Genomic DNA, 13,757 nt, shown 5'->3' on the forward strand with positions numbered 1-13,757 from the left:
TTCTTGGGGATCCCCAGCTGGTGCTAAAGGGCAGGGTGGGTGAATTGAAGCCCCCACCCACACACCCCTCAGGGGGGCTCCAATTCACCCACCCTGCCTTCCAGGGGAGGCTGAAAACCCCCCAGACTTAACTCCCTCCGCTCCCTTTCCCCACCTCCCATTCTGAAAACAGCAACAGGCTGGGACTTTGGCAGACAAGTTACAGATGTTACATTTAGAAACTTCTTCAAGTGATAACCTCATGCAACGAAGGGTTAGATTTTTACCCAATCAGCCATTTTTAAGCTGTCTGCAGCCATGCACTTGTGTTTGGTCACAGCCACAGACTGCTTTCTGTGGCCAGATTGGGCAAAAATTGTCACTGTTTCCTGCACTCTATGAGAGCAAAACAAAAATTCTTTGGTTTGTGTCATTCTTATATCCCCATGCCTTTCATCAGAATTTTAAGCACGGTAAAACACATTAAGCTCTTACAAAAAGCTCAGAGCAACATAGGGCCTCTGCAGGACAAATCAGGACAGCTGGTGGTTGACACGGGGAAGAAAGCAGAGCTCTTGAATGAGTTCTTTGCTTCAGTATTTCTAAGTACCGACCAAGCCAATTCCCCCACCTCGATCATTGACAGATGTCCACATGGCACCAGTCCACCTACAGTTAGTTCTGAAATAGTTAAGGAGCTCCTGGAGGTGCTGGATGGGTACAAGTCAGCAGGCCCAGATGACCTTCATCCATGGCTGCTGAAAGAATTGGCCAGTGTCATAGCTGAGCCGCTGGCACAGCTGTTCGAGCACTCGTGGTGCTCCGGCCAGGTCCCTGAGGACTGGAGAAGGGCCAATGTGGTGCCCGTTTTCAAGAAAGGGAGAAGCGATGAGCCGGGTAACTTTAGACCAGTCAGTCTTACCTCTATTCCTGGGAAAATGCTCGAGAAAATAATCAAAAAACACATTTGTGCAGGCCCAGCAGGGGAAAAGATGCTGAGAGGAAACCAGCATGGGTTTGTCACAGGTAGATCCTGACTGACATAACTGACTCCAAAATGAACACAAGCTGGCAGTGTAACGAGACCATCAACAAGGCCAACTACACCTTGTCATGCATTAGCAGGTGCATGACTAACAGAACAAAGGAGGTGATGCTCCCCCTCTATGCAGCACTGGTCAGGCTGCAGTTGGAGTACTGTGTCCAGTTTTGGGCGCCGCACTTCAAGAGGGACGCAGGAATCTCCAGAGGGTCCAGAGGAAGGCCACTCACATGATTAGTGGCCTTCGTGATAAACCCTACGGGGGGAGGTTGAGAGAGCTGAATCTCTTCAGCCTTCACAAGAGACAGCTGAGGGGAGATCTTGAGGCTGCCTATAAATTTATTAGGGGAGGTCAACGGGGAGTAGGTGACGCGCTGTTTACTAAGGTGCCTCAGGGAGTGACTAGGAATAACGGATGTAAACTAGTTGAGAGTGGATTCAGGTTAGATATTAGGAAGACATTTTTCACAATAAGGGTGGCCAGGATCTGGAATGGGCTTCCAGGAGAGGTGGTGCTATCACCTAGCTTGGAGGTCTTCAAGAGGAGGCTAGATAGTCACCTGGCTGGGGCCATCTGACCTCGGTCCTCTTTCCTGCTAGGGGCAGGGGGTCGGACACGATGATCCATTGTGGTCCCTTCCAACTCTACAATCTATGAATCTATGAAAAAAAGAAAAATCATATCGACTCTGCTTTTAGTTTTTATTTTTAATAAAACAAAAACAGCCTCCACCTTAGAAAGTCAGGTTGCTGCCATCTTAAATTACAGAATACAAATCTGAAAAAAAGCTATAAAAAAAAAAAACACAAAGACAGGACTTCAGTCAAGTATTCAGCTTCTTATTGCTGTAGTTTTAACTCAAGTCCACTTGAAACCTTATGTTTTGGCAACTTATAGCAAGAACACATTCAAATGTTTGGAACACTAGCTGCTATATAAAAGTTTAGAACCTACACATAAATACCTCCCCTCCTCTGCAGAAGGACACAATTCTTGGGAGATTAGTACAATTACAGTCTACTTCAAAGCTAGAACAGCAGCATTAAAGTGCTATCACAAAACCTTACAAGAGCCTAAATGCAGTACATGAAAGAATGCAAGTCCTGCTTTGCAGAGGTTCATTTGCTCCAACCTGGGAATGAACACATCCACAGTTTTATCCCAAACATGATGGATGAAATTTTAATTTGGTCTCTTCCCTGTATTTTTCAAACAGAAGCTTTTAAAATTTATTGCTAAAGCCAAAATTAGTGACACACACAAATACTGTGTTGAACAAAGTTTGGACAATAAACGGTACACCTGAGTTCAGTCTTACAAATTATTTTTGTAAGTAGTGATAAATTAATATATCCATGTCTCCAATATGAATCTAAATGCATTTCTTATAAAATGTGTTAATAGAAATATCCAGGCAAATATATACCATACGATAGCAAAAAGCTTTAAGCCCCATTTAATAAGATGACATCTGATTAAAAAATAGGAGGCAATCAGAATTTACTCAAAGTTACATTAAGAAAAGCTCTCACAGTGCAATATTGAAACTGTCACAAAGTTAAGAAAATACTGATATCAAAGTACAGTCACAATATTTAATAGACAAAACTACAGTAGAAGGGCATCTTGTAAAATTAAAAGGAATGAACGTAATGCAGGACGTATTTAACATCCCTGCTCTAAACATCTGGTTTCCTAGTCTTTAGAGTCATAATCATGTGTTGCTTTTTCTGACATTTGTTGAAGTCTCATTAGAAATAAGGAGTCGGTCTTCTCGGTAGCATGAATCTCGGATCATGATTGCTTCATGAATATTCTTCATCATTGCACAATTTCAAAATAGTGTAATATAGCCATGATGTGCTGAGGCATGAACACGTAGCCAGTATATAGTGCCATCCCGAGGATAGAAACTAGCATGGAATCTGAGGAACAGTTAAGGAGGGATGTTGTCTGAAATTGTACCGAGTCACATAAGAATGTTTTAATACTGTATTAACTTGTCCTCTTACGTTATATATGTTCATCTATATTTATGTATTAATACCAGTAGGAAGAAAAAAACTGTAAATGTAACAGGTAAGAATGACTAGTATGGTAATAGCTTGCAGGTTTTCCACTGTGTCTCTTGCGATGTCCATTTCTTGAAAGGGGGAGGGGGATACAGGGACAGACAATAAAGGGTGTTTATTGCAGAAGCCCATACACACACCACATTTTGTAAGAGCACCAGAACAGCTGCAGGTTCTAGGGTGGGGGTTCATCCAGTCAGCAAAAGCAAGGACATGGGTTCATATGATCTTTTCATAAAGTTAAGATATTGTTCTCTGAATACTGATCACAAGGGCTCTCCTAAATGGAACACAAGCCATTCTATTCAAGTCTGATTGAATTGATAAGGTGCAAATCTACCCTGCCTTATGCTTTACAAATAATTTAGGTACATTACAAATGTGCATGTTACAGAATTTAGTATGTAAAATGCCTTGCAAATTAACATAATGTGTGTGCATGTACATGCCTGGACAGTGGTCTTTTAGTGTAAGCCTGGACCTGGATTCCATTCCTAGCAACTATATACAGCTTGTATGCTTGAGATCACTTAATCAACACATCTCAAAGTATAACTTCAGTTTGAATTCCAACCACATTTGTAAGGCAGCTTTTTGCTTGTATAGCACTAAAAATAGTTTCAGCTCTTTACAAACTTTTTGTAATGCTCACAAACTACAAGTGTCAAAATAACTAAAAACACAAATTAATTAGGTGTGGCAGGATTTGATTTCTGAAATCAACAAATGCTGATTTTACCTGACACTTATAAATCAATGAAAAAAACACTTCCATTGGTAATCATCAAGATTTATAGAACACAATAGGAGCAGGGGTCAAACTTCCACCAAACCCAGACCAGTCCCTGCATGATCAGGTATGCTTTACTGATTTATGGATATTTATTTTTTTATATTTTAACATGTGATTTTTATAAAAAAGTTTTACCAGTAGGCTGAAGTAGTTAAACTGTCTGCCCACCATGCCCCTAATTTCACACAATCCTGAAAAATGTAAATTGATAAAAATCGAAAGAAATGCTTAAGAATAAACAGATTTTAGCCATCAAAATTATTTAAAAAATAAAAATCACGTTCTGCCAGACCTAATAATTATCCAAACCATACATGTATCCAAGTGAGGACATGCTGTCAATCTGCATGGTGTGCAGTGTAAGCAAGAGCAACAAAAACAGAAAAGAAGCAGAACTGCTTTAATAATTGAGAAATAAGTAACTGAAATTAGCTGAGAAAAGGCAAATCTGTTACCAAGCTTGCTGTAGAATACAGCATTGGAAAAAGCAATGGTAAGCAACATAAAATTAAGCGGTAACAAAATTGAAGCTTACAGCAGCAAGTTATTTTCAGCAGAAGGCACTCAGGCATGAGAATGCTTGAAAACTGTTGATAATGAAGTACTCAATAGTGCTATTTATTTGTGGTTTGTGCAAAAATGGAACCAGAGTGTACTAGCATCATAACCAGTGATTAGAGAGAAAGCAATTTGGATGAACAAACAGATGGGGAGGTGGTCCATCATTTAGATTAAGCTCTGGAGAGCTTAAAAACTTTCAATCTCCAGCTGCCTGACAAACACTCTGAATGTGGAAGGGAATGAGAGGGGTAAGGGAAAATTTGCACGGATATCAAGTCAGCTAAAAAAATTAAAAGCAGAAGTCTTATTTCTAGTACTGAAGAAAGACCTCAGTCAAGACCAACCAGACAGCAGCAATGAGATAGGCTTTTACTGGAAAACACTTCCTTTCAACGCCTTGGCATCTCAACAAGGTGGGGGCGGAGGGAAGCAACACTTGATTATAAGTTTGGTAAGAAAAGGACAACAGTGCTTGCATGTTGTAACATGACAGGCTTATGAAAGTTACTTGCAGTTGCATGGAAAAAAAAAAAATAAATAAATAAAAAAAATCAAAGAATCCACAGGGCTTTAGTGAAGTGACAGACCAAGCATGACTGATCACAAACATATGGGTAAATGAACACAACTCTTTTCACCAACTGGCTTTATTAACTGTTTGTCCCAGCTGTGAAGAAGCAAACCAAAAGTAAAATGAAAGTAAAGGAAAATGTATCAACCTATCCATCTCAGAACAGCTATGGACATCAGATGATGCTACTGAATGTCTTTTCCTACCTTCAAACAATTTCGTTCTTTCAGCTTTTAGATCAAGGGGTTTTAGAGAATTACAGAAAACAGCACTTTGATGCTTGCCAATTTCTGAAGACTGAGTCTGACATCTTTACCTTATGGAAAAAGTTTGACTCAAAGATATACATGTGTGCACTGAACTGTCGAATGTACACAGACAGCTTCAAAGAAATGGTGGAAGGGAAGCTAGTGCCTATAGCTGATGGGAAACAAAAGCAGCAAAGTGTTTCAAATAACGCCCCCAAAATTTAATTATGATGTACACATTAAGACTTTTGTGGATGATGTACAGAATATTCCAGGACATGTGAAATACAATCCTAATGATGGCGGTTAGAAATTCAAGCTACAGATTCTAGATAAGAAAAACACAAATGCAGCTATGCCGGAGAGACTGCCAATTAAGATAACACTGCACTGGACAACACCTGTGAAATTACTGCTTATTCTGAAGCTATAGTAACACTTTCAGAGGGTATTAAATGGCAACCCAAGGCAGAATCCACAGTTTTTGTTTTTAAAACAATTGAAAGATCTTGTTGCTGGAAGAAAGTTCTTAGAGACAAACAAGATTGATCAAGCCTTTGCATTCTTAGATGGGACTTTATACTGTATATGCTTCAAAATTAAGTTTATAAGTGGAAAAAGTATTTATGTGTTTATCAGATGTATATCCTGCCCTATTCTATAAGCTCAGGGCATTAGGCACCCACTGATTTTATAAACAGGTTTTGGTTCCAGTTAGTTTGGATAACTGGCACTCCACTGTACCTGCAATTACCTCCATTTTAAAATGCTAAAGTCTAGTAAACAGAAAGCATTATAAACCAACTAAATATTGTGGTGTACATTAAGGGGCCTTATGATAGAAGTATCTAGTTCCACAGTTTCAGGAGAAATCAAATAGCAGCTGCTCAGTTCCTCTGACAAAAAAGTAAGGTCCAAACAGTGAGTGTACACAACAGCTAAATCTCTCTGCTTGGCATATCTGTTACACAGCATAGATAAAAGTTATGCTTATGGAAATTAACTGTATTTTCAGTTCTGGTATCGCATGAATTATTAGTTGTTAAACCACTAAGAGAGACCATTTCATAAATCTACATATCAACATGACTACTTAGTTATGATTTTGGGAGTCTAGGATATCAGATGCTAGAGCTACTTAGTCAGCTCTATGGGGCAGGTACCTTTTTTGTTCTTTGTACAGCATTTAGCACAGTGGTACCCTGGTCCACAACTGGAGCTCTTAGAAAGCATTGCAGTAACAACTAAATCAGGAATACGGCCCATTATCAGCAACAGTAAGTAGTGGATCTTGGTAGAGTCAAGCCTTCTGTAGTAATGCTTTCTAAAGCAGAGCTGCTTCCAACAGTACAAGTAGAAAATAGTTACTTTCAACAGCACATCATACACCTAGTATTGAGAGACAGTCACTAAAATCAGATCTCTATTTACGTTGGGGTGGGGGAAGAAATGATATTATAAGAGATGCAAGTTTAAAGAGCACATCTTTGTATAAGTTCTGAATATTTTGTATAAACTCTACCCTCACTCTCTCTCAAACACAACCTAGAGCTTACCTTAACCAAACAGCTTGAGTAAGTCTGTTTTTTCTGTTTGATTATTTTGTGCATTTCATATCAGTTTCACCATTTCACACTTACAGTGGGTGAATTAGTTTCCCCTGGTCTAAATTTTCTTAATTTTTCCAAAAAGGGGAAGTGTGTAATAAAGTCATTTATAAAATGTATATACATTGGCAGAAAGACTGGGAGCTGTTATACTAAGAAGTTAAATAGTTTTTTATAAGATAGCGGACTTTAAACTGGTGATGTACACCTTTAAAAATGAAATGAAAAATTTGATATCTATAGCTTTAAAAAAAAAGTGGTGTAGAACTATTTCACTAACCCTACTTGGTTCACAAAACATGATTTGTACTGTACTGTTTATTCCTGTTTTGCACCATATTAGTCACTGTACAGACACAGAACAAAGAGACAAATACTAAGCTTTTTGAAGTATACATTACAGGAAAACAAAGTGATGGAGAAAGACTTAAGAGTACAAGGGAACATAAAACAACAGCTCTGCTGTATCAACAGACTCTCTCCGAGCAGACCAGATGCAGCCTTCATAAAAATTACTGATCTCTTAGACAATCAATGATATATTCAGCTTTGGAAAAGGTTTTTGTAGCAAGTCTAGGAACTTAATTTAAATACCTGAAGAGATTTCAACACCTGAAGAGCTTTTAAATTTCTAGAACACTGGTTTAGACACAGCTGAGGTCAATCTCAACATGCATCTGGCAGTCATTCAACAGCTTATATGAAGTAAGTTAACAATGTCAGGCAGTACCTGTCCTAAGGGGTCTAAATCACAATCAGCCACCTTACTGAAGTAATTAGAGAGACCAAGGCCTGAAAAAGGATGGCGGCCAATATAGTATTCTCCCCCAAACCACCTCATGTCCACTGGAAAAATACCACAAACTAAATTTTTTCCAAGTTTCATGTGAAGATTTGCTGTACCATGGGCATTCTTCCTTTTTAAAATGAGGTTAGACTCTAAGCATTAGAAATTGCATTTCTCCAGATGTTAAACAAGCTGCAGCTTGCTCACTCTAAGAAAGTTTACAGTCATTGCTAAAGCAACAAAAGGTGATGGGCAACTGCAACCTAGAATAAGCAGCAATGACATAACTGCAGTAAGAACAATGGAAGGTGTTTGTCAAATTAATTTTAAACTATAAATATCTTAATAAGTTACTTAAGTTTACTACATATTTGTCCAAAGAATAAGGAAAATGTACATATTTTTCATTCGCTCAAACATTTTGCTTGCATCACAAAGAGAAGAAGAGAGTCAAGCCCAGCTACTGACAAAGTATGATGTGCATATACTTACTAAAGAAAGATGTTTCATCACTAACACTTGTAATGATATAGTACTCTTTTGCACACTTCCTATGCAGTCTACTTTGTTGCTTCATTTTCATAGTGAACTAATCAGTTTTCCCTGTCCTTGAAAGTATCTTGTGAGCAATTTTCTTCTACAGAAATAGAAGGACGCTCCCACTTAACAAACAAGTGAAACAGACATCATGTGGATGTATGTGAACCTAACAGAAAATCTATCTAATGGTCTGAAGTCTATCTATATGCGGTCCATTTTTTTAGATTTAATGTGGTTATATAGCTGCAACCTGTTTTTTGTTTTTTGGTTTGTTTGGGGGGGTTTGTTTTTTTCATTTGTTTGGTTTTGTTTTTTTTAACTAGAGGAAGCATTTTTGTAGACTGTCATCCCAATAAAGACATCCAATTAGTCAACAGAGGAAAGATTATGGGTGACAAGATGACATTTTCTCCTCCCCTCCCTGCTTTTTTTAATAATACTTAGCGCAAATGCTTTTAAAGGTCATTAAAGAGCAACTTGTAATAATAAAGTGTTATTCTAACAAAGGATCACCTAACTGCCTCTGTATAAAAATTCTGGACTAAGCCCTGAAGAAGATAGCACAGCACTCTCTAGGAAGAAATGAAAACACGGGTCTCTACGTAATCATCATGCCAGCAGAGTAACTGCAGTGAATTACACAAGACCAGTGAGTTTACCAAAGACAGCATAAAGAGTGATGTTGTAGCCACACTAGTCCAAAAATCATGAGAGAGGTACCGATTTCTTTGGGCTGGTTTGGCTAGGGTTGATCCTGCCTCAGGCCCTAGATGACCTCTGGGGGTCCCCTGCAGCCCAACTTCTCTATGACTTATCTTTTATTGGGCTATGTGGTTGGGATAAAGTCAGGCAAGCTTTCCAGTGCAAGGTATTCTTCCTCAGGTCTCTGAATACAGGAAGCCAAGCACAGCAAGCTGAGACCAGCACAAGAGAGGGGCTGAGATCAGCTAAGACATGCTCAAGGGTAGCAGCCACACAGTGAGCAAAAGAAAGCCAGAGTACTGGAAGATCAACAGCTTTTCCTTTGCTCCTTGTGGGGCTGCTACCCCCAAACACTTCTCTCAGCCCCTCCCTTATGCTGTAGGGAGCTTGCTGTGCTTGCCTTCCCATATTCCAAGACCTGACAAACAATGTCTTCCATAAGAAAGCTTGCCTGACTTTATCCCAGCCACATAGCTGGCCCAATAAAAGATAAGTCATAGAGAAGTTGGGCTGCAAGGGACCTCTAGAGGTCATCTAGGTCCTGAGGCAGGATCAACCCTAGCCAAAGCAGCCCATACAACCACGATGTAAACTCTATGCGAGACTACCCTCAACCCCGACACAACACAAACCAACCCAACACCCCGACCTGCTGCAGTAAGGCAAGGGAGCCACCAGCCAACATCCCACTTGTTTCTTCCTGACCCCAAACATGGGGGATGGTCCGGGCCCCAGCAGAGGGGCAAGACCCTCCAGCCAGGAGCCTCCAGCTTTGCTCCCAGCAGCACAACCGGGTCAAGTCCCCCATCCTCCCCTCCCGTCTGTAGGCAGCACCCAGGCCGCCGGGCCGCTGTCAGGCAGAGGATGACAAAAGAAAACAAAATCCCAGCCGGAAACCCGGGCTCGCGAGGACAGCCGCCAGCCCCCCCACCCCGCCGCCTCCGAGGGAGAGACAGAGGCCGGCGGGCAGTGTTGCGGGGCCAGGCGGGCAGAGCCCAGGGCCCGGGGCCTCGCGAGGCGCCTCTCTCCCGCCCAGGCCGAGGCAGCGGCGGGGCTGGGGCCGCCCTCGCCTGCCACTCGGAGCTCGCGCACCTCCCCACCTCCAGCCCGGCCCGGCCCGGCCCGGCCCCGGCGCCTGCCGAGGCAGCGCCCCCCCCAAAGTCAGCGCGCCGCGCCGCCAGAGGATACTGAAGACGGTGCGCTCCCAGGGCTCCAGCATGTAGAGCGCCGTGACGAGCAGGTACTGGTAGTAGAGCCACGACACGCGCTGCCAGGCCGAGCCCAGCGCCATCGCGGGCGCCTCCACCGACTGCCCGACCTCCTGCGCGTGCGGCTGCCACTGCGCCGCCCCCACCCTCCCGGCCCGGCCAGCGCCCCGCCCCCACTGCCCCTCCCAGGGGGCGGGGTCACTGCAGTCACGCGGCCCCGCGGCATTGCACGTGGCCCCAGAGCAGAGGTGGTCACCCAGGGTGCCTGGAGAGGGGCACTTCCCGGGTTGGCCCCAGGATTCACGGGACATACCGCACTTAACCGGCAGGGGAAACACTGCGTATCTGGGTGCAGGAAGGCAGTTTTCCTTAAGCGGCCCCGGGATAACTGTTCTTCAGTACCGCCGGGGTGTTGGGGTTAAAGCCCACTTTATGGAAATGGGAGGATCCTGGATTTGGACTTGATTTGGCTGGGAACATGAAAAATTTCTTTAAAAAAAGAAAATTCACATAGTAACCCATGGCGTTCAAAGCCTTCTGGCCTGTCTGAGGTGTTTGCAACAGAAGACTTGTTCTAACACTTTCCTGTAGTCAAAAACACATGAAAACTAAGGTGGCAATTTCCGTGAAGTGCCTCAAGCCTGAAAAGGTTGAGAATCACTGCCCTAAAATATCCCTAAGCATCAGTAAAGGGCTCTCCTGTCCATGCCAAGTAGGGGGTTCCCCTATAAGTATTGGGCAGGTTCTGGTAGATACAATATACAACACCTTGCCAGTTTCTAAGTGGGACCCTTGCATCTGTACCATAAAGATGTACAAGTTGTAGCAATATTAAAATTGGCCCCCACCTTCCTCATGGGTTCCTAAACACTGACAGGTCTCAGGTGACGCATAGGGGAGACCGGGGTGGGGGGGCGGCACCGAGGCACGTGCCTTCCCTCCCACCCCCTTACAGGCTGGCACTGCCGGCGCCTGCGGGAGCTCGCCAGCTCTGCCTCTGCCGCCAACAGTGGCACCTGCGGGTACCCCCCGCAGGTACCAGTCACCCATGGGTCTCCTCATAGTTTTATTAATGCCCTGAAACCATAGGTACCACTCTGCAACAGGATGGAGAGAGACTATATAACACATTAGACTTCACTTCTTTTGAAAGGTCTTAAAGAACCAGAGACTACTACAATTGCAGAATCCCCAAGACTTGCTGTTGGCTCACCCAGATTAGGTTCCTCTGCATGTTTCTGCAGCTTCCACTGATTTTTTTTAATCCGACTAAAGGTGGAAGCAGCATGAACATGGTGCTAACTTTGAATATAATATCTGCCCTGGGTCAGATCTGTGTAGTCTTGTGTTACTTCATTTTATATCATCCAAATTAGCAATTTAATCAGACATTACAAAGTATACTGGAAACCTTTGAGGCCAGAAGGCAGCTCCTTGGCCCAGGTACTTAAATCCCCTGGCCTAGGCTTTCCATATACTCCTGTATCTGCAGTTATTCTACATGCCACCCCCACACTTCCTGACTGAACAATAATCTTTTCTCACAATTGATTTGCTTAAAAAATATGGCAGCTCCTTCAGTGCTAGCTATCCAAGCAAATAAAGACAGGTAAGAGTCAAGTATTCATGCATCTCAGAAAAACAAGAGTACAGATCTAGGACCTAACCATGAAGGGAAAATAGGTTTGGCAGATAGATTTCCAATACAAAGGAACAACTGAATACTACATTAGCATATATGGTAGTACCTGAAAAGGAGGTAGATTCTACCAGAATACTAGCACGTATGGTTAAGACTCGGTTCACCCATGCAAATTTATTTCAGTGCTTGAGGAAACAGTAGAGGGTCAAAAATACCAGGCAAAGGTTCCCAAAAGAAACTTGTCCAGTGGATGCTAAAGAGGATGCTCAGCCTGCAGTGAATATGATTAAAGAATGCCTATCAGCTAATGAACAAGAAGATAAAATTGAGAGTCCAAGGCCCACCAGGCCAAGTCCAGTGAAGCAGCACCAGAGCCTATTCATACTACAGTAATGCATGTGATAAACACACTGCCTTTCATAGGACCAGCAAGTAAAGCATCCATCCACTGAAAAGAATGATTGTATAATTACTCTCAAGCAATGGAAACAACTCTCCCAACTTTTTCATTCAGTCATTAAGACTGCTAAGCAATGTCCAGAGAACATCAACACTTTTAAGAGAAGGGAATATAAACATTTTCTCTCCCCGAACTGTCTTAGTGTAACTGCTGCTTGAGATGACTCTTATGCTATTGCTGCTTGAAAGGCTGGCAAACTATGTGGCTGCTGTTAGTGAATTTGAAAGCACACTTTTGTAGTAAAAAAAAAATGAGAGAAGCAAGATTTGTTTGGTAATATCTTTTATTAGACCACATACATAGGTGAGAAAAGATGTTAGACCAATTTTCAGGCACAAAATGCCCTTCCTCGGGTACATAAGAAACAGATACAGCCTAAGCTAAATACCAGGCAGAGCAATTACTTTTGTTTAACCCTATTATGTAAATGAAGCTATCACTTGAAAAAAGAAAAAGGGAGCAAAGGGAACTGGCATTATGAAGCAAACAGAACTGGCATTTACTCTGTGAAGCAAACAGAAGTTATCAAAAGTAGTTACAGACCAAATAAAAAGAGTTGAAATAGATTAACCTGAATATGTAAAAAAAAAAAAAAAAAAAAATAAGACTGTTGTTATTACCTGTGAAGTACAGAGGAGTTAGCAGAGACCCAGTAAATTAAAATGAGCTATGAAACCATTGTGTTAAGGTCATGCTTTGTAGTGTCCAGTAGTTATGAATTTCTGTTACTAAGCCTCTCTCTACTTCATCTGAGCGAAACCCAGCAATCTCACTCCTTTCATGAAGCATGGTTGCAGTTAGGGACTGGATGAAGTGAGCCAGCTGAAGCTGAATGCAAACAAGACAGAAGTGATGGTATTGGGCAGACCATGCAATTTTGGGGGGATTGGGACATCTATCATTGATGGGATATAGTCTCCTGTTGTCACTCATGTTTGCAGCCCTAGGGTACTCTGGATCCTCTCCTGCATTTGGAACTTCAGGTGACAGCAGTGCCTAGAAGCACCTTTTACCAACTCCATCTGGTGAGAAAGCGGTGGCTCTTTCTTTCAGATTCAGATCTGGCTACCATCATCTATGCCTTTGTAACCTTGAGGTTAGACTACTGCAACACACTCTACATAAGACTACCCTTTAAGACTATCTGGAAGTTGCAGTTCATGCAGTGATAGCCCACCTAACAGGGATGGGCTTCCATGAGCATGTAACTCCAGTGATCCAGTCTGCACTGGCTCCCAATAGATTTCCAGGTATAATTCAAGGTGCTGGTTTTGCCCTGTAAGGCCCTAAACATATCCAAGGGACTGCCCATGCACCTAACTGCAATCTCCAAGGTCAGCTGAGAACAAACTCCTACAAGTACCATCAATGCACCAAGTCTGCTTGGCAAAAACATTTGGCATGTTATTCTCAGCAGGTGCTCCTCAGCTCTGGAACTCCCCCCATCTTTTGGTATGCCAGAGCCTGAGCCTGAACATCTTTCAGAAGGTGCTGTAAGACCTTTCTATTTGGGCAAGTGTTTAACAGACAGAGGTAGGCTAGGA

The 13,757-nt window shown here is 42.4% G+C and overlaps 1 protein-coding gene across 1 annotated transcript; it reads right to left on the reverse strand.

Annotated features, from left to right (window-relative positions):
* Positions 1–1,709: 1,709 nt before the first annotated feature.
* Positions 1,710–10,251, reverse strand: SPTSSA (serine palmitoyltransferase small subunit A). Its single transcript, XM_006258735.3, has 2 exons — positions 10,092–10,251; positions 1,710–2,947 (listed from the first exon to the last, which is right to left on the reverse strand). Exons 1-2 carry the CDS (start codon positions 10,192–10,194, stop codon positions 2,844–2,846), a joined length of 207 nt encoding a protein of 68 aa, XP_006258797.1. The 5' UTR covers positions 10,195–10,251; the 3' UTR covers positions 1,710–2,843.
* Between the last annotated feature and the right edge of the window lie 3,506 nt (positions 10,252–13,757).

The sequence above is a fragment of the Alligator mississippiensis genome, chromosome 2 (genome assembly GCF_030867095.1).
Source record: "Alligator mississippiensis isolate rAllMis1 chromosome 2, rAllMis1, whole genome shotgun sequence".
Taxonomy (NCBI): Eukaryota; Metazoa; Chordata; order Crocodylia; family Alligatoridae; genus Alligator; species Alligator mississippiensis.